The 19,734-nt window shown below is 51.3% G+C and overlaps 1 protein-coding gene across 1 annotated transcript in view; it reads left to right on the top strand.

Moving 5' to 3' along the window:
• The window catches only part of LOC137143300 (cullin-9-like), a 53,670-nt gene extending 34,284 nt beyond the window's left edge, over nt 1–19,386 (top strand). Inside the window, exons 35-43 of the mRNA XM_067533027.1 lie at nt 3,554–3,718; nt 3,813–3,976; nt 11,242–11,335; nt 11,554–11,628; nt 12,429–12,539; nt 15,388–15,505; nt 16,102–16,235; nt 16,434–16,525; nt 17,950–19,386. Of these exons, the coding sequence (XP_067389128.1) occupies nt 3,554–3,718; nt 3,813–3,976; nt 11,242–11,335; nt 11,554–11,628; nt 12,429–12,539; nt 15,388–15,505; nt 16,102–16,235; nt 16,434–16,525; nt 17,950–18,163 (1,167 nt within the window). The 3' untranslated portion in view covers nt 18,164–19,386. The remainder of the gene's footprint in view (nt 1–3,553; nt 3,719–3,812; nt 3,977–11,241; nt 11,336–11,553; nt 11,629–12,428; nt 12,540–15,387; nt 15,506–16,101; nt 16,236–16,433; nt 16,526–17,949) is intronic.
• Nucleotides 19,387–19,734: the final 348 nt, after the last annotated feature.

Below are 19,734 nucleotides of genomic sequence, written 5' to 3'. Positions count from 1 at the left end.
GTAGAACTGCCCGGGCGAATCACCCTCAGTTCCTTCTCAGTCACCCCAGCCTGAGACTGAGCCTCAGCAGTGTCCAAGTTGTTTACCTCAACTGTAGTTTTTTGTCCTCATAGTTTTACTTGGTGTAGTTAGCTACAGCAGTAGTAGTTAAATCATTACAAAAACCAAAACGTTTGTTGTAAGGCCCATCGTCCTTTCAGTTTTTTCCCTGAGGGGATCTTTAGATTGCAGGGAGGTATGCCTGGCTTTCCAGGTTTTAAATGCTGCCTTTGGTGCCAGGATGCTATCCCGGTGAGCGACAGGCACTCCTGGTGTGTTTGTTGCATTGGGGAGTCACCCTCTCTCCCCATATCACTTTGGCTTGGCCGTAAAACTGAGAGACAGAAAGAACCAGGAGATTAAATTGCACTGCCTCACGATGGAGTGCCTCCTCTGTCCAGCTTCTGACCCAGGCTACGTCCAAGCAAGTCAGCCACCTCAACCACTTCAGTGCAACAATCCCCTAGAGCTTCTAAGAGGAAGGCTCAGGAATCCTTTCAAAAAGACTCTAAGAAAGGGAGCTGGGGTTTCCCAGGTAGGGAATCGACCTCAAAGAAACCCTGATCACCAACTGAGACAACGACTTCAGCACCCACTGGTTCCTGACTCGATAGCCACAAGGCTGCATGTTTCTCAGGTACTGCAAACACCATTATACCCAAAGAATGGAAGGGTTCCACCTCTGGAAGATGATAGGTACCATCAGGGATTGAGGTGACAAGTAGCAGACTACTTCTAAGTTGGTACCAGTAGAATCAGCCAAACCTGCGGTACGTACCATTTCAGTACCACTGTAGACCAGACTGTTATCTAACAGACACTCCTCAGAGCACCAAAGCCTACGGCAACGTCTGCTCCCTCTGCACCGTAACATCTGCCCAGGCTGCCACCTGAGTAACAATCACCAAGCTGGTACCGCAGGAGTTTGGATATTCCTGAGACTTTGTGGTAACACAGATGTCTGACTCTCCTTTGCTTAGCACCATTCTGTTCTCTGTACTGAGGGCCTCTAGGTCCCTGGACATTCAGCCGGTCCCAAAAAAGTCACCACCTTTTTCTACCAGTGCTGTGCTTCTATAAAGTGACTTTGAACAGGATTTATTTGACTGCACATCATCTCTCTCTGCAGTTTAGGATCACAACTATCAGGTGGGTAGATGGCGAAATATAATCATAATAACTACTCAAATTTATTAAGCATTTACCACCAGAGCAGAGGGACCAATTACAGAGAGTCAGCTTCTTGCCACAACATTTCTGCAGGCCTTTTTGGATGCTACTGACACAGCTACTTGCTCTGTTTTTATGGTGGTAGTTGTGAGAAGGATGCCCTGGCTTCAGTTCTCAGGATTTCTGGGGGAGGCCCACAATACAGTTGGACTTTCCCTTAGATGGCTTAAAATTGTTTGTGGAGAATACCAATGAGTCTTTGCATATTTTAAAAGATTCTGGGACCACTCTGTATTCTCTGAGATTTTACATACCTGCGCAAAAAAGGAAGTTGAGTAAGTCGCAGGCAGTGCAGAGATCTCATCCTGTTTAATTCTCTGGCTCCCAGAGATGGTGTGAACCCCACTGAAAGAGGCAGAGGTCACAGAAGAAGAGATCGTTGGCTACACAGACCTCACCCTGGCCACCCTCATCATCAAAACACCTCTCCCTTTCTTCATACCAGTGCCAGCAGTTCACGTGCCTTCCTTACTTGGGGGATATGCCTTTCTCACTTATGACACACTCGGGAGCATATCGCTGCTAACAAGTGGGTTTTGGAGATTATAGCAGGCTGCTTCATCTGCTTTACTTCCCTTCCCTGTCCCTCTTCAGGGACCCTTTCACGAACACCTTCTGAAGCAGGAAATAGACTCCCTCCTAAACTAAGTTGCACTCCTCTAGGATTCTGTATGGGCGAAGGAACCGAAGGCCAACTCACCTCTTTATGCCCTTGGGTGAGAGGACGCGAGGTCCAGCAAACACTGCTGGCCGAAGATTACTCTGTTACCGTAAGGGAAATAACATTCCTTCATGAACTTGATTCACTCTAGGCCTGTCAATGCACAAAGAGGTCTCTCCTCATTTATAGAAGCAGAACACAGTCCAGGAATAAGTGCCACTAGCTTTCAGCTTTTGTATCCAGATTCCTCTCTGCCTGGGCATTGAACCAATTCCCCAGGCCAATGCGTCTGTCCCATCCTTAGCCTGTGGGTAAAGAATGGCTGCTGATGAATGTCTATTTCATCTGTCCTATATCTTGGTGCTTTGGGTTGTGTTGGCTCTGCATTCCTGTGACTGTCTTCTCTGCACTGCAACCTGCTGTGCCTGCTTTGCAAAGTCAAAAGCTCAATAAGCCCCTCAGCCTTTGCCCAGTCTCCTCTCCAGCTTGCCAGCTCCATTTTTTTTCTTTCCCCTGTAATTGTGAGAATTTGACAAGGCCATCCCTGTTCTCAAGTCAGACGGCTTCTTTCTATGAGGGTATCATTAAAAAATCTTTGGTGCTGGGGAAAGGTACTGGCTTAAAAGCTCTAGAGAATCAAGTCTTCTGTTCCCAAAAGCATGGATGGTGACATGCCAAGTTTTCTGCACGCTCTGCTCTTCACCACTGTGCCTCCACTTGCCCTTAGCAGCGAGAGCATGGCTCATTCAACCCTTGGCTCCTCCGCTCAGATGGCCAGGCTGCATCAGCTGGGCAGATGGTTTTGGTGATGTGCCCTGAAACTCCCGTGCCTGTCTCATAGGGCACTAACTGATGGCAATATTGAGCCAGTTCCTTCTACACTGGGCTGCCCTAGAGGGGAAACCCCCTGGCCCTTTCTCCTGAGCCAGCCCACCCTTAGTGGCTCTTCTGGAATCTTTTGCTTGTTTTTCTCCCGGTTTGACTTGCCTGTTCAGTTACGTCAAAGCCTTTTGCTCACTGCCATTGTTACACTCCATCCTCCACTCGGACCCGTTGCCCTTTCCTCTACAGCTGACTCTCAGGCAGTGTCGCTACATATGTTTAATCCTCCTGATGTATCTGTAGTAGGTTTGTGAATGTGGCAAGATCCCTTGGGGCTATCTCATTTCCCACCCTGGTTAACCTAGTCCTCCCCATGGCCAGGGAAACTGACCTATAGATGCAGAATGAGAACAGAACTGCTGTGTGCTCCATGGCTGCCCAGCCAGCAGTCCTAGGGCCTTTATCAGGCAACTCGTTGCTTTCTATTTGTCCAATGGGAGTGTCAGCCAAAATTGGGCCCCGTTGTGCTGAGCCTACTGTGAGGCAGGAATGTCCTGAAGAGCTTCCAACTATCTAAATAGACCTGACAGGCACGCAGGGTGGGAGAAAGGAAGGAATTGTTCCTGTTTTACACATGGGAGCTGAGCCGCAGAGGAGGGGAGTGATGTGCCCGTGGTGTCACAGTGAATTGGTGGCAAAGGTGGGGATTGAAGCCAGAGCTCCTGAGTCCCAGTCCAGTGCCCTAACCATGTGTTCATCCTTCCTCATTGTGAATCACTGCCTTCATTTCTCTCTCTGCAGTATGAGAAAGCTCTCCTCCGAGGCTACGTGGAGTGCTGTGCCAACCTGACCTGGTGCACCAATCCCCAGGGCTGTGATCAGATCCTTTGCAAGGAGGGGCTCGGCTGCGGAGAGGCCTGCTCTAAGTGCAGCTGGATATCCTGCTTCAACTGCAACTTCCCAGAGGTACGGCTGAGGTGCACTCAGCAGTGGGCCTGTCTTCATGCCAGCTTGCTACCGTCTTCCCGCTCCCCTCTGACTCAGGCGCTGTCTCTTGCAGGCTCATTACCCAGCCAGCTGCAGCCACATGTCCCAGTGGATGGATGACGGTGGGTACTATGAAGGGATGACCGTGGAAGCCCAAAGCAAACACCTGGCCAAACTCATTTCCAAGCGCTGCCCAAGCTGCCAGGCTCAGATAGAGAAAAACGAGGGTTGTCTACAGTGAGTATCCATCTGCATTTCACAGCTGGGACATGAGGAGAGGGGAGGGTTGCAGGCAGGTTTCTTGAGTCTGTTCTTCTCGTCCTGGCTTGACTTCCAGGCGATGAGCTTCTGTGCTGTTGTCTTGTTACCCTGTTGGAGCTGCTCTGCCCTGTCTTTCTGTAAGACTGTCCGTTGTAGCCTGACTATGCTGTCCTCATCTGCTGGGAGCTGGCGTGGGATCACAGGCGTGGAGGGTGCCAGGTCAGCCTACGCGTCTAGGCGAACCAGGGTCTGGCTGGTTCGTGGAAGCCTTTGCTGATCCCCCAGTCCGTAATGTCCAGATTAAATCCCCCAAATGGCTCTGCAGTGGCGTATGTGAAATAAGTTGGTGGATCTTGGTCCGTTTTTCAGTGGACAGTGGCCCACATCACCACTACAACTGGGAGAGGGCCTGGTCTGCAAAGTGGCACACGAGATTCTCAACTCTGCCACTGTTCTGTTCAAGTGACTTGCCCCAAATCACCCCAGTTGCCTGTGCTTGCTTGTCCTCTGAATGGTAGACTAGTGTTGTGGCAAGAGGTGCAAGTGGCTTATATGGTAGGGTCATTGGTGTAGGAGCAGAGAGGGTGAGACTTCCCCTGGAGAGTGCTAAAGATGCAATGCAGTAACTGCACCCATGGAAGGTGTTGAGGGGCTAAAGCGCTCTGTCTGACAGCTGATGTTCTGAGCGTTTTTATGCTGCAGACCAACTGCCCGAAAGGAAAGTAGATGCCCCGACTCGCCTTTCCAGGCCAGGCAGTCTCGCGCGAGCAGCCTTGGAAGAGGGGTTTGCAAGGCAGAGTGTTATGGGAGTACGAAGAGACTGTTCTGTGAGATGTGTGAGAGACAAAGGCCCATGAGAGCTGCCTCTGTGGACAGGGCAGTGCTTTGCGGTGCTGTAGGATGCTGACTTGTGACTTTTTTTACCGTCCCGTCCAAAGCTCTGTGTTCATCTGCGTCCTGTGAACGAAGAAATTACTCAATGAAAACACTCAACTTCACGTTGCCAGTTTCTGCTCCAAATGGGAAACAGACGGAAATCTGCACTGCTAGGCACAGGGGTGACAGTAGTTCTCCTTCAAGTACTGTCAGTGCAGATCCCTGCTTGGTGCTCCCTGCCACCCCATGCGTGGAGCCCTTTGCAGAGCTTTGACCGTTGGGCGCCATGTGGACTTTGCTGTGAGCTGTGGAATGCATCAGAGTAAGCTATGGAAAGGGGTTTGTTCCTGCCCCCCCCCACCATTCCTTCCTGACAGTAAACCAGCAAATTGAAACTTCCTCTGGTGCTTCAACTTGCTACTCGTTGGACACTTCTTATATTTGCTCCTCAATTAGGAGCTGGCTGTAGTGTAAACAGTTATGTTAGCACAGTGATAGTTAGAACTAGTGTGTGTGTTGTGTATGTTTTTTGGAGTTCAGTGTTCCTTGATTTGGACTCAACCGCCCTCTCTAGCCTCTTTGAGGTAGTTCTGGGTTTTTTTGCTCTTGTGACAAAGAAGGAAGAATCCCGGTTTAAGGACCGTTTTTCTTGTGGGGACAAAACGTCCATAATAAACCCATAGAGTTTAATGCAAGACCATAGGTCTATGAACAAAGAATGTGGATCCCCTTACAGCATGGGGGCCTGTCTGCTGTAAAGTAGTGAGTCTGGAAAGGACTGGAGGGTCATGGAGGAAACCAACTGTACACAAGCCCCCAGAGTGATGCTGTGACAAAAAGTCTGCAAGACCCTTTCATGTATAAATGGGAACGCCGAGAAGGAATACGGAGGTGGTGTCACCCAGGAATTAGGTGCTGATGAGACCGTTACTGGAAACTGTCCATTGCCCATTTCTGGTGTCCATACTTGAAAAGGATGTTGGCAAATTGGAAAAGAGCTGAAAGAACAGTTTCTGGAAGGTCTGGAAAACTTGCCTCACGGTGAGAGACTAAAGCAGCTCGATGTGTGTGTGGTGGTTTATTGGACAGGAAATTAAGGAACCGTGATCATAGTCTACAAGCACCCACCTGCGGAGAAGATTTCTAATGATAGAGGTTCTTTAGTTCAGCCGAAAAAGGCACAAGGATTTGGTGGCTGGACATTGAGGTTCAAAGCAAAAAATTCAATTGGGAAATAAAGCTTTTTTTTTTTTTTTTTTGTAGTAGGCAATTAATTTTTGGGACCAAGGGATGGATTCCCCGTCACTTGGCAGCATTAAATCAGGATCTGATGTTTTCGAGAAGACCTGCTCTAGCTCTGTCATGAGTCAGTGGGTGAAGCTGTTCTTTGAGCCTCAAGAATTACAAGAATGGTGCCCTGGTTCCTTGAGTTTGCAGAACCCATTTCAAACTGTCCATTGGCTGCACGCTCTCTTCAGTGGCACTGAACATTCAACGCTCAAGATTACTTGAGCATCTGCTGCCCTCAGCTGCCTCAGTTCATTGGCAGCTGCTGCAGAGAGCTCAGAACTCCCGTACCAGATTAGCCCCTTCGTTTTAGTTAGTTTAAAATAAATAAATCTGCCAGGCCCCTGGCCAGAGGGTAGCTTTCAGTGGCTTTGCTGTGGTTCCACACTGAAGAGCCAGAACTGAGCCCTGTAGGGGAGCCAGAGGGCAAGCTATTTGTCGAGCACTTGGAGCCGGACACATGTGTTCGGTGCCTGATATGCCTGAGGGAAGTGCACTCTCTGGCATGCTCTGTCTGCTGAGCATTCGCTCCCGGAGCTCCGGGAGATAGTCCTAGTGGGTCTAGGAGTTGATGAGGGTTGTTCCAGGTATTGTTCAGAGCCCAGACCTTTCAGTACCTTGTTAGTACAATAAGGCCGAAGCCCCAGTGACCAAGTTAGGCAAAGCTATCACCTCTGACATTGCCTCTGTACTCAGAAGACTACCTGATCATAATGGTCCCTTCTGACCTTATAGTCTGAGTCTATAAAGCGGGGGGGAGAGTCCAGTGTGGGATTTTCTAGCTCCTCAACTCAGTCAGCACCAGCCAGCACCATCAAACTTCCTCGGCTCCGACATCATACTGCATGAGAACCGGGCTCTAGCATTAGAGGAACTTTAGTACTGCTTTTGAAGAGGCAGGAAAAGAGGGAGCGTTTTCCCATTTGTGACGAAGTTCCCAAAACTAAGAAGAAACACCAGTACTGATCTCTGGAAGAGCCATCTGGACCTGTGCTGGGAAGCTCAGAACCAGTTCCACAGTCCTCTCTGGCACCACAATTGTTAATGGTTTCACCGGCTTGCAGTCTGTATATACGGTCAGCTGGGCTAAGCCCAGAACTCAGCCTTCATATAGCAGTCTTGCTTTTCTAGTTCATCTGTTGGCCTTTAGCCCAGAGCCCTCACTGAGTCCTCCAGAACAGGAGTTCCCGTTCAATGGTGTGATGGCATGGGAATTTTCTGTATTCTTTTTTGACTCTTATGCCTGCCTCAGTTTCCCTCCATATGTTTGCCAGTGGAGGGAAGAACTGTTGTCTGCTCTCGGGGCATGGCGGGGGCTCAGTGCAGGACATGAGGTGTGGGTGTCACCTTGCTGTCTGGGCTGCAGTGAATAGGGTTGTTAAGGAACTGACTGGAACCCGCTGAAAGCAACCCCAATCAGTGCAGAAAACAAAAGCCTTAGTGACCAAAACCTTGCCACCTAGCAAACAGGGACCCAGAGGAAGGAGGTTTCCCTCCCACCTCTCAGCAGGGAAGCTGAACAGAGACACAGAAAGAGCCAGTGTGGACTGTAACCCAGTTGCTTTTAATTCTCCATGGTCCCATCAGTCTTTCCTATAAAAGGGTCATGGCCTTCAAAGGGTAACCTGTGTTAGGCACGCATGGTTCAGATGGGAGGCTGGAAGAACGAGATCAGAAATACTGCTAAAATTGTCCATGTAGCTGTGGGTCTGGGGGAGGAGTGAATGCTGCACGCAGAGCGCTGAGCTGTGATCTTGCCTTCAGCTGCTAGACCTCAGCTGCTTGGCTCAGGTCCCCAGGAGCAGGGTCCAAGACAGGAGCAATCGCACCCCAAGGGGTGCGTCATTAGCGTGCCATCACTGCTTCCTAGCTGGACGTGCTTGCCTCAGGAGCTCACAAGCACACTTGTCTGCCTTGAGAATCAGAGGAAATTGGACTGTGCCTTTTGCCCAGTGATCTATCGGAGACTGGCACTCACGTCAGGTGCCATCTGCACCATGGGGGACCCGTTCAGTAACCTCGTGTGGTTGCCATCCTTCACTCCCGGCATCAGACAGGGATAGACGTGGGGCTGTGGCTTCTCAGTGCCTATGGCCTGACTCCAGTGGGCTTGTCGCTGGTTCTGAGGGCAGCCTACCGCACAGAGGCATCTGCTCCTCACCAGTATCATGCATAAGGGGCACAAGAACCACCTTAAAGACATTAAGTTTGCGAAGTCAAGCCCTCCAAGACTAGGAAATGCCAGAATTAATTTAGCCTTGGGCCCCTTCCTGACTAGGTGCACAGCTGATGCACAAGAGGAGAAAACAAGTGCTTGGCTCTGCCACCTCAAGAATGCTTTTAACTGTAGGTTTTTTTATGTAATTATCTGTTTGTTTGAACTGTGGCCCCTCATTAGCAGGCTCAGCAGAGAGGCGGAGGATTCAGAGGGCTGTGGACACAAACCTAGAGGTGGTTCCCTCAGTGTGTTACTCATATTGTTAATGTCGGCTGATTGTACTTTAAAACACCTTGCAAATGGTACATGTGGCCCATTTACACAACCACATGTTCCTTTCTGCAGCCTGGCACATCCCACAGTTCTTAGACATCCGGGCTATTCCTCACCACACTGCAGCTCCTGGAGACAGTCCGAAGTTGCAGCCCCACATGTGCTGGCCGTGTCCCCCTGCTTCTGCTTGCTGCCAGATTCTCTGCCTCCGTGAATGCTGTCAGGTAGTGGTTTTAGCTGCTCTTGCTTTCTTTGGTTTTCTCTCCTGTTATTTCAGCAGCAGCAAGCAGGATCTTCTGCCTAACCCTTTCTCTTCCTCCCTGGGTCAAATTTCAGCAGCTTGGCAGTGAATTAAGAGGTCTTCAGTCTGATCTAGAGGACGATCGGTCTTCCATCAGCCCATTTGTTTGCGAGCCACAAGAACAGGAAGAGCCAAGGTACTTCAGACAGATGCTGAATCCATGGGAACAGACACTCTTTCGCCCCGTTCACCACAGGGCCTGCGTCATGTGTTCCTGCTTTTTTTCTCTTGGGGAAGGCAATTCAGAAAATCAAAAGGGAACAAGTGAAAGTCATATTGACAACACTCTATTGGCCAAGGAGACCCTGGTTTTCTGACCTGACAGTGGAACTTCTACTACAGTTACTGTGGAGACTGGATGTTGCCCCAAGGCCAATTTCTTCATCCGGGTGCAGGCTGGCTTCAGCTGACAGCCGGGTTACTGAAAGGAAAGCCTCAGCACCACGTGGTCCATCTTCCAGAGTCTCCCAGGAGAGCCTCAATTCAAAAGGCATACTCTTTTATCTGGCCCAGGCTCGGTGTTTGATGCCAAGAGCATGGTATTGGACTCCAGGAAACGGGGGATTCCAGCCATTTGGACATTCTCCAGGAAGGTGTAGACAAGGGCCTTCAATCCAGCAACGTTGCTTGCCAAGTTTCTGTTCTTAGGAGCATCTTTTTTGTGTGGAGTCTGCGGGATCATTGGCAGAGAACCTCCTAGCCTCCAGGTTCCTCAGAGCGGTCAGGCCAGTCTTTCCACCGTGTGATCTACTGCCGGTTTTGAAGTCTTTGACAGATCATCCCTTTGAGCTCCTGACTTCAATGTTCGTAAAAACCTAATTTCTGGTTGCTATCACCCCTGCTCAATGGGTATCGGAGCTGGTGTTACTGTCTGTGCAGGAATTTGATTGTGTGTTCCATGATGGCAGGGTGGCACTGAGAACTAGAGTCCTTCCTTCAGAAAGTAAATTCTCCCATCCATACTTCCCAAGAAGTTATCCATCCTTCGTTCTGTCCGAAGTCGCAACATCTGGCATAGAAGCGGCACATCTTAGATGTCGAGAGTATTGAAAATCTACATCCAGCTCACAGAATCCACAGCGAAGTCATGTGCCCTGTTCGTGTCCTTCCCGCCTAAATGGTCAAGGACTCAGTCTCCAAGTTGTCCATCCCGAGAAGGATTAGGTTCTGAATTATTGAGGCCTACCAGGCGTCAGAGACCCTGTTCTGGAGGGTATCCAGGTGCACCCCATTAGATCTTTAGCTGACTCATGGGTGGAATGAGCAAGAGCTTCCACAGCAAAGATCTGCAGAGCAGCCACCTGATTGGGAGCCAACACCTTCCTCAATCACTATAAGGTGGTATTTCTGTCATCAGCAGGAGGCCCCCTTTGGCGAACAAGTACTGCAGGTGATGGCCCAAAAATGATGTTGCCCTTTGAGCGATTCTTACGAAAAAGGGTGGTCCCCTTTTTTTCCTTTTCTCTCTTATTGCTGGATTTCTTTCCTTACCCTCCCAACCTCTGATCACTGCTTGCTATTTCCCAGACCCCTCAGAATTGTGGGAAATGGTGGGCTGCAGAATGGAAAATTTTCTTTTATTTACTGATCATGTCCTTTCTGCCGGCAGCGTCTCCCACAGTTCCACCCACCCTGGATGGCGTTATGCCAAGGGGTCAGGTATTTTCTTTGTACTGGATCATCATAATGCAGGCCATATGCCGATTAGGCAGAGCAGTTGTGTTCCCATTGAAGTTACTGGTCTCTTTCTACGAGTTCTGTACTGCTTTGGAGCGACTCATCTGGCAGCAAGCAAGAGCAGTGGGGTGGCCAGTGCTTGTGATGCTGCAACTTTGGACTGCCTCTGTGAACGGCATTGTGGAAAGGAGCAGCCGAAGTGTCTTAGAGTTGTGAGACACTTGGCTAGCAGAAAGGAAACTGTCGTTAAGAAATCTTCCAATTCCTCGTCCTCCTTTCCCTCCTCAGCATGCACTTATTTGTTACACTCATTCACTCGTCTTAGCCTAAACTGCACGCTCTTTGGGACGGGGTCTGCCTCTGGTTTTGTACAGCACCCTGTGTCCCCTGATCTTAATTGGGGGGGGCTCTGATCAACCGTGATAGAATAAAAATTATAGCAGGGCGTGTGGGAAGCTTGCCGCACTGAGCACAGGAGACTCAGCAGCTCTCATGCACCAGCACTGCAGTCACATTCCCATCCCCAAGGACTGGGGTGGGTGCGACTGTTCGCTACTTCTCCGTGTGTCAGACCCACTCCAGCTCCCCGTCTCTCTTCTTCCTGTGCAGTATGACCTGTGCCAAATGCAACCATGGATTTTGCTGGCGTTGTCTCAAACCCTGGAAGCCAACACACAAGGATTATTACAATTGCTCTGCCATGGTGAGTGTTTGCTGTGCACCTGCGGTTCGGGTACTCACTTAGTTCAGGACAAACTTGGGGATTCTGGGGATCTCCTCTCGTGCTAGGCCTTGTCGGGGAGCGGGCCGGGGCATTTGGTGGCTGTGGGTCAGACGTCATTGTGCCACACGACGTTGTGGCTTGTGTTGAGCCACATGGAGAGATCTCACACACCAGGTAACTGCCGCCTTTCCTCTCAGGTGAGCAAAGCAGCTCGGCAGGAGAAGCGTTTCCAGGACTACAACGAGAGGTGCACTTTTCACCATCAGGCAAGGGTAAGAACTCCTCCTCCTTGGGTCTCCTTGGCGCAGGCCCTACCTCCTACCCCAGGCTCCCAGGGCAGGGTGGTTCTGCCCTCTTAGCATCCAGAGTGGCTGGCGCTGAGAACTGGGCAGCAGATCTGTGTGGTGGAGATGATCGTGTCACCCTCGCCCATGGCCTGTCATAAAATTCTCTCTCCGTATGTGCCTCTCTGCTGATGCTGTTTGGGAGCATAGCGTAGGCTTCTGCATTTCCCACACTGAGGGTGGTGAGCAAGTCAGGTCCTATAAGGACTTGTAGATGTCTGTGCTGTGTCCTAGTGTGAAACTTGTGAAGGACCCAGGTCACTGGCAGGGGATAGAAGTCACTGGAGCTTTACTGCCACTGCTTCTCAAAGCCTTGCCAAGAAAAAGGAGGTAAGAAATAGGGCAGGGCAGGGTCCGTGCTGTCCGCAGGATTGGCCGGGCTGCTGCTTGCTTCTAGGTGCAGATTCCATCGTGGCAGGTGAGAGGCAGCTGGGTGATGTCGCTCATGCTGCTCGAGGCACCTCCATCTCAGCAAGGCACAGTCAGTCACAAGCTCTGTGTGCTGGGCAGAAGATGCGGGATTGTTCAGCCAGCTCATTGAACAGACCAGCTGGGCTGGTAGTGTGATCGCCACACAGGACCAGGGCAGAAACCTCCCTGAGTGGGGGATCTCAGTCCTTCATAAAGAGGTGGGGAGGAGGAGAGGTTGACCCCATCTGGCGAGGGGACTGATCTGGAAGCAGAGGGAGTGTGAAGCCGGGAGATGACTTTGCTCTTGGTGGTTGTAGGAATTTGCCATGAATCTGAGAAACAGAGTTTCTGCCATCAGCGAGATGCCGCAGATTCGGACCTTGACCTTTGTCGTTGATGCCTGCAAAGTCCTGGAACAGGCCCGGAAGGTAAGTGCATGAGGAACGGGAGGGTGAGCTGTTGTTTTCTTTTGTGGTGTTACAGCAGTGTTCATTGACCCCAGAAGGGAGGATGGCCCAGCGTTGCTGGGCACCGTCCAAGCACATACTAAGAGACAGTCCCTGCCCCGAAGAGCTTGTAGGCTAAATAGAGAAAATGCACAAAGGATTGGAGAGGGAGCAGAGACACAGAGAAGGGAGCGATTGATCCAGGATCACGCGGCAATCAGTGGCAGGCCTGGGACTAGAACCCAGGTGTCCTGAGTCTCGGTTGGTGCCTTGACCACTAGACAATGCTGCCTCTTCAGTCTCACCTGTAATTGAACCATAGACATTGGAGATGGAGAAAAATCCTGTTGAATTACTCAGCCCATCCCCTGGAGCCAGTGCAGTCTTCACCAGGACTTGCCCAGCCTCCCTTGGGAGACCTTTCTAGAGGCTAACACCTTGCTGTCAGGACATTTCTCCTGACGTTTAGTCTTATCGTTTTCCTTGCTTCATTCCGTCTCTCATCTCCTAGATGCTGCAGCCTAAATCCACTCCCTCCTGGCTATTTCCACCTCTCCAATATTTGTAGACTGGTGCCATGTTCTCCAGTTAGGCATTGTTTTGCTATGCCAGACATTTGGAGCCCTTTTAATTTCGCCATGTAATCTCTGTAGCCCCCAGATCATTTCCGTTGCTCCCTCTGAACTGCCTCCAGCTAGTCTCTGTCCTCCAGGTAATGTGCCCAGGAAAATGCAGCATTCCAGATGTGGTTACCCCGAGCTGCCAAGAGCAGGACACTTTCTTCCCTGCTCCATGATGTGATGCCCCGTCTTGCTGTCACATCAGCCTGCACATTTGTATGTAATAGGCTTTCCTCCATCACCCTTGGGTGTTTCTCAGCTTTTCATGCTCCCCAGGTTTCCTGTTCCGTGGAGTGTCTGGGTTTTGGATACTTTCCCTAGAGGTTAGCTGCGATTCCTCAGAGAGAATTCTCTCTATTTGGGGGAGTAACTTCCAGGTGAGCCATGCCCACAAGTCCAGCGGCAGCTGATTGTCAAAGCTCTTGGTGCCAGCTTGCTCACCCTGTGGCAGTCTGGGAAGTGTCACAACCCTAGTCTGCTGCCACCAGAACATTTCTGTGCATCCCTGCCCTGAGCTCTTAGGAAAGGTCATAGGCCCAGTGGCAGCTCTTCTGTGCGTGTCTTCCATTCACTTTTGTTTCTCTTTTAAAAGTCAGTACCTTATGTGTTTTCTCCACTCTCCTGGGGCCACCCAGGATCCCCATGATTTTTCAGAAATATTTCAGTGGTTGGTTAGGTTTGTTAGCTATTTTCTTCCCTGCTCCAAAAATAGTTCGATCTAAACTGGCTGCTATGTCTGTGTTCTATTTTCCTAATTGCCGTCTCTATCTACCTGGAGTTTTTGCTTGGCATCTGAGCACTTGTATACTGGTCTGTCACGTGTAAATGTCAGCTGAGTGTATCTGTCATTTTAGTTGCAATGGATTGTCCCCCTCCTTTGTTATTAATGGTCCTCTTAGTCCTCTCTCTACTGCTGTGCCTGTCTTCAGTTTTTTCTCAAGTTCCTAACCTCTCCCTTGAGTGTATTGAATCTTGCTTCACGCTGTCATTTATCTGTGCGTAACAATTGGAGAGTGGCTTCTTCTGGCCCTGCCTCTTGGTTAGTGGTTGGAAACTGGCCTCCCCTGGGCTTCTGAACAGAGCCCAGCATGTGGGCAATACCCCGCCCTCGGCCCTGGGAAACACCCACAACGCTAAGCAATAAAGTTCACAAAGGGCAGCTGAATGCTGCAGCAAGTGGATTGGAAACCTGGCTGCCTGACAGTCCTAGTAAACCACAAACTCCCTGCAAGAGCTACCACTTTGATCCAACGTCTTCCATGGATAGAGGAGTTCTATAGTGTTCCTGCCATTCTTAGCTAGACATGGCCAGAGTCTGGGGCTAAGCAGCTCGCTGCCTTGATGGTACATGCAGCCAGCCCTCAGTGAGGAGAGCACGTCCGCCGTTGGAGAACTATTTCTAGATGGTGTGAGCTGTGTGGGCGTCTGGACTGGTCTTTGTCTGGCAAGCTGCCCTTCCTCGTGTGATGGAATCTGAGTGCTTCTGCAGCTGTTGCTCTCCATCTGGCTTGGCTACCTTTGGGTCCGACATATCTGCTGCCATTCAAGCCCCTTCATCGTTCTGTTCTATTTCCAGTGCCTGTCCCTCTGCCATCACTGTAGTCTTTGCAATCACCATAGAAACCAGTCTCTGCCTTTCACACACATGTAGCCCTCCTGGCCTCCGTTCTTAAGGAGGAGCACTGATCGGGTTCCCCTGGGGATGGCTGGGGAACCTGCCGGAGGCGTTTGTGACAGGAAGATGCCATCGCCTGTGGGAACATGTTTGTGCTGAGATGCTCTGCAGCCCTACGAAACCCTACTTGCTATCTGCTGTTTGCTGCTAGGCCGAGTCTTCTTTACACTCGCACCCCAGCTAAGTCCTACTTTGCTGTAATTTGGTGCGTCCATGAATATCATGATTGTGCTCACTTCTTGTTTGGACTTCCTGCCTGTACACAGGCCTTGTTCTGCACCATTTGTGCCATCCCTTGTTTTGTCGGCCGGTCGCTGTTTACTCACCCTCTGAGGCCAGATGATGATCTGTCTGCACTTTGACATTGGCTAGTTACCCCAGGTCAGAGCTGTGACCTGCAGAGACCAGCCAGCACGCTGCTGCAGCTGTTCCCCTTCCTGCCATTTGAAACTAGAAATGCAGTTCCAGCTCAGAGCCCCTGGCTGTTCTGCCAGCGTGGCTCTGGGTGCTGACAGCAGGGTCTGTGCCGTTCCAGGTGCTGGCTTACTCCGCTGTGTACAGCTACTATAACCAGGACACCGAGAAGATGGATGTCATGGAGCAGCAGACTGAGAACCTGGAGCTCCACACCAGCACTCTGCAAATCCTTCTGGGTGAGTTGTGAGTGAGAGGATGGCAGTCACTGCCTGGAGAGGGAGCCACTGTTGTCTGGGGACAGGGGGCAGCTACACAGTGAGGGAAAAGTTCCCACCTGCTCATTAGCTCTAGCCTGGTGATGTGTTGGAGGACTCCCATCACAGAGCTGATCTGGCCTGGTTCTGCTTAGCGTATCGGACTGGATCCAGTCAAAAAATTTTAACCGTGAGGCTCATTAACCATTGGGACAATTTACCAAGCATTGCCGTGGATTCTCCATCACTGGGGAGCTTCAAACCATGGTTGGCTGTGCTCCTGAGAGATCTGTGCTAGTTCCAACAGGAATTAGTTCAGGGAAGTTCCCTGGATCACAGCGGGTCCTTCAAGCCTTGGAATCGGATAGCTTGCCTGCAGCCAGATTAGATTAAGGCAGAGCAAGAGGGAGCCTCCCCCACTCCCTCCTCCCCGCCCCTGCGAACAGGCCTCCTGGCGAATGTGCTGGGACTGCAATTTGGGAGGATGGACCAGCTGATTTGGCTGGCATCCTCTCTCGCTGCCAGTGACGGGTCCCCGACTCAGGATGCTGTGTAATGCTGCCGTTCTTGTGTTCCAGAGGAGACTCTGTTGCAGTGTCAAGACCTGGCCTCCACTATTCGGTTGCTTAAAGCCGAGCATTTTAGCACTGGCCTGGAGCTGGTGCGCAGGATCCAAGAGCGGCTCCTAGCAATTCTGCAGCACTCCACTCAGGTACCGGGAGCCTTGCCAGCTTGTTTCCATCGCAGGCTGCAGTGGGTGGGATGGGGGAAGGACACTACGAAGGCCAAGGGCAGGTTTTGTCCCCATAGGCTGTGCCTTGGAGGGGGTGTGTGGAGGGATGGGGGTGTGCATGGAGCAGAGAAGTGCCCCACCTCCATCTCTCGTTCTAACTGCTCTTCCATCCGGCAGGATTTCCGCGTGGGGTTCCAGGCCCGGCCAGACTCTGACCAGAGGGAGATGAAGTTGTCAAATGTGCCTAATTCCGCCCCTCCTTATAAAGAGTGAGTTTCCTTCTTGGTGGGGGCCCTGAGCTGGGAAGGAAGGGGAGGAGCAGTTTCCTTACTGTGGTCGGCGAGGGGCAGACGTGTCAGTGATGACGGCCTAGCACTGCCACACCTTGCTGGGGTCTAAACTATCAGCCTGGGAGAGTGACCTGGCCATCCCAGCAGACCGTGCCATGCACCTCCAGTCAGTGCACAGCTGTGATCAAAAGCAAGTAAGATGTTCAGATGCATAAAGAATGGGGTGGAGAATAACACAAAGCTCTGATAATGCCACTGTATAAATCCCTGGGGTGGCCTGCCCTGGATACCGTGTGCAGTACCGGTCACCCCATCTCAGACTGGAAATGGCAGAAGTAGAGGGGTTCCGGGGGCCTGGAAAGAAGAGATTGAAGGTTTGGGGATTGTTCACTTTAGAGAAGAGACCAATAAGAAGAGGGGAGATGATAAAAGGGTGACTGGGACAGAGAAGGGAGATCGAGCACTTCTGTTCTCCCTGTCTCATTACATGACAAGGGAAATTCAGATCCTTCAAAAGTGAGCAAAGGAAATACTTCTTCAGATCTGTGATTAGACTGCAGAACTTACTGCCATCGGGGTGTAAGGCCAAAAATACAGCAAGATTCAGCAAGGGACTGGACATTTTATATGGCTGATAAGAATATCTTGAGCTGTAGTAGCTGAAGGTAACAACATTTGAAAGGGATAGTAAACCTCCTGCTTCAGGGTTTAAGACTGTGTCTAACCTGTAGGGATTAGGAGATCACCAGATACAGGGGGCCAGTTATCCCACATCTGTCTACTGCAAGGGTTTTATCCCTTTTTCCTGGGGCATCTGAGGCTGGCCCCGATATCAGAGACAGGAAACTGGAACACAGGTCTGATCCAGTCTGGTCATTGCTATGATCCTAGGGAGCCGAACCAAGCTGGTGGCTTGTAGGATCTCTGGGCTAAGTGAAAAGGTAACCAAAAGGGGGGGTCACCCCACTTCCCGAGGGCAGGATTTTGAATTCTTTCCTCAGAGGCCAGAGCTAGAGCGTCAGACTTTGTGACTTGGCCTGATTAGGACTAGGAGGGGCCAGGATGTCTCAGGAGGGGGCAAACCAGGGCCTGACTGGAGCAGCTCCTGTCCGTGTATCTGACCGTCTGCACTGAGCTGACGCAGAGGGCCCTGCTCACTGTCTCCTAGGGGACTGACTAATCATTGCAGCCTCTGACCAGAGCGCTTCTCTGCCAGGCTCGCTATTCGGGCCGTGGCTGGGGAACCAGACGACAACCCCTACGGCCTGTGAGTGCGGGGGAGGAGGAAGATGTGTGGTCTGTCACCAAGTTAAATTCTGCATCCCGGACCTACCTGCTGGGCTGAGAGCTGCCTCGGGCAGGAAGCGTTTGATGGGTGCTGACTCTTCATTGCTCCTGCACAGGCTGAAATTTGATGGGGCATCGGACTCCCCTGACACAGACGAGGGTGGCAAAGATGAGGAGGATGAGGATGAAGATGAAGAGTATGTCCCTGAGTGGCAGGAGGAGTATGATGATGAAGACCTGGATGATGACAACTTTTCCTACGACGACGAGTCGGAGAATCTAGAGCTAGATTCCTTCTTCTTCGATGACGAGGATGAAGCTTATGACTAGAGGTGGGCCCCTGCCCCCATCTGAGAGCCCAAAGTGACACCTCCTCATCCGGCACCCAGCCAACCAGCACTGACATGCACCACCGCTCCCTGCTCTGCCCCAGCCATGTCCATGCCCCCCTCAAAGGCCGGGAAGGGCTGTTTGTTCGTTTCCAATAAAAGGAAATTTTCCTTTTAGGGTTGGTTGCTCCATGACTCTCTTGAACGTGGGCACTGTCCCTGGGTCCAGGTCCCACCATGACCTCACCAGCCCTGGCAAGAAGGGGTTACCAGTTACCTATGCTCCTTTTCCAACGCCTACCCTCAAGGCATAAGGCAGGCCCCAGTGGGTCTGAGCAGAGCAGTGCCTGGCAGCCTGGAAATGGGGGCGGTTCTTCCTTGAAGGCGCACGGCCCCTGGGGAGGGTGGACAGACCCAACGAGGTCTTGTGAAGGGATGTGCTTTGTGCAGCACCCTATCCCTTTCCCAGTAATGGCGTCTTCCCACCTGCCATGCTCCTGCAGTCTCAGCCCTGGCAGAGAGAGTGTTGCTCGGGGATTATCTGCTTTGACTTGACGGGATGGCACGCTGGGAAATGGCATCTACTGGGGCCACCAGTTCCCCAACACCAACTCCTGGTTCCAGCAGTGACTCTGGAAGTAAAGTGTCTGCCAGAGACCTGTCCTGTTGCCTCTGTCCCTCAGTGAACTCCTCGTTCACACTTGGTGAGTTAGAAACCTGCAATCCACGTTTCAGAATTCAGGGCTACTCTCACCCTACTGCAGTGCCTGCAGACGGGTGTCAGGTGCTCTCCGGCGGCACGTAGGAGCGTCTTTCAGAACGGTGGGAGCCTGGCAGGCAGGGCAGTGCACACTGTGGCAGGCATGTGTGGAGATGATTCTCAAACTAAATGTCCAAACTTGAGCCAAAGTGCCTGCCTGGAGCTGCCTGGGGACTGGGTGTGGACACCCCGGTTCTGGGACTGGACATGGCTCGTGTGTCTTGGCACGGAGGAGCGCATTGTCTGTAACTGCATCTTTGCTCGTTTGCCATTGGAGCTGTCTCCGTCTCTCATGTGAGGGGGGGGCCTGCACGAAAGCAGGCAGCTAGCTGGGACGTATATATAGTATAAATATATATATATATATGCAGACGCAGTTGTTCACAGATTATGCTTTATCTTTCTGAAAAAGAAAAACCCGAGACATATAACTTCCGTTTATGAAATAAACGGCTTTTCTTCTAGCACCGGCCTCCGTGTCCTCCTCTGGGGCCAGGGGGTGGTTGGGAACTCCGGAAGAGTCCTGTGCGTCACTCAGAATAAGCTGATACTTCACAAAGGTGCCCCATTTTATGAAGAGGCAGTGGGCTGGCCGCAGCCATCTAGGGAGTCAGAGGAGGAGCTGATAAGAGATCCCAGCTCTCCTGACTCTGTCTTGTCTCCATGACCTGGACCACACTGCCTGCTCTGCAGTGGTGCTGGGCCGTACAGGATCAGAGCTGGCCTCTGGCCGGTTGGGGATTTGTCAGGGTGTGGTAAAGGATCCCCACCTGCCCCTGGCCTTTGTGGAAAAGAAACCACTTCTCTGTAGG

The sequence above is a fragment of the Emydura macquarii genome, unplaced genomic scaffold, assembly GCF_026122565.2.
Source record: "Emydura macquarii macquarii isolate MOO-44397 ecotype Brisbane River unplaced genomic scaffold, CSIRO-AGI_Emac_v2 contig_3305, whole genome shotgun sequence".
Classification (NCBI taxonomy): Eukaryota; Metazoa; Chordata; order Testudines; family Chelidae; genus Emydura; species Emydura macquarii.
This window is presented reverse-complemented; position numbering and strand designations above follow the sequence as displayed.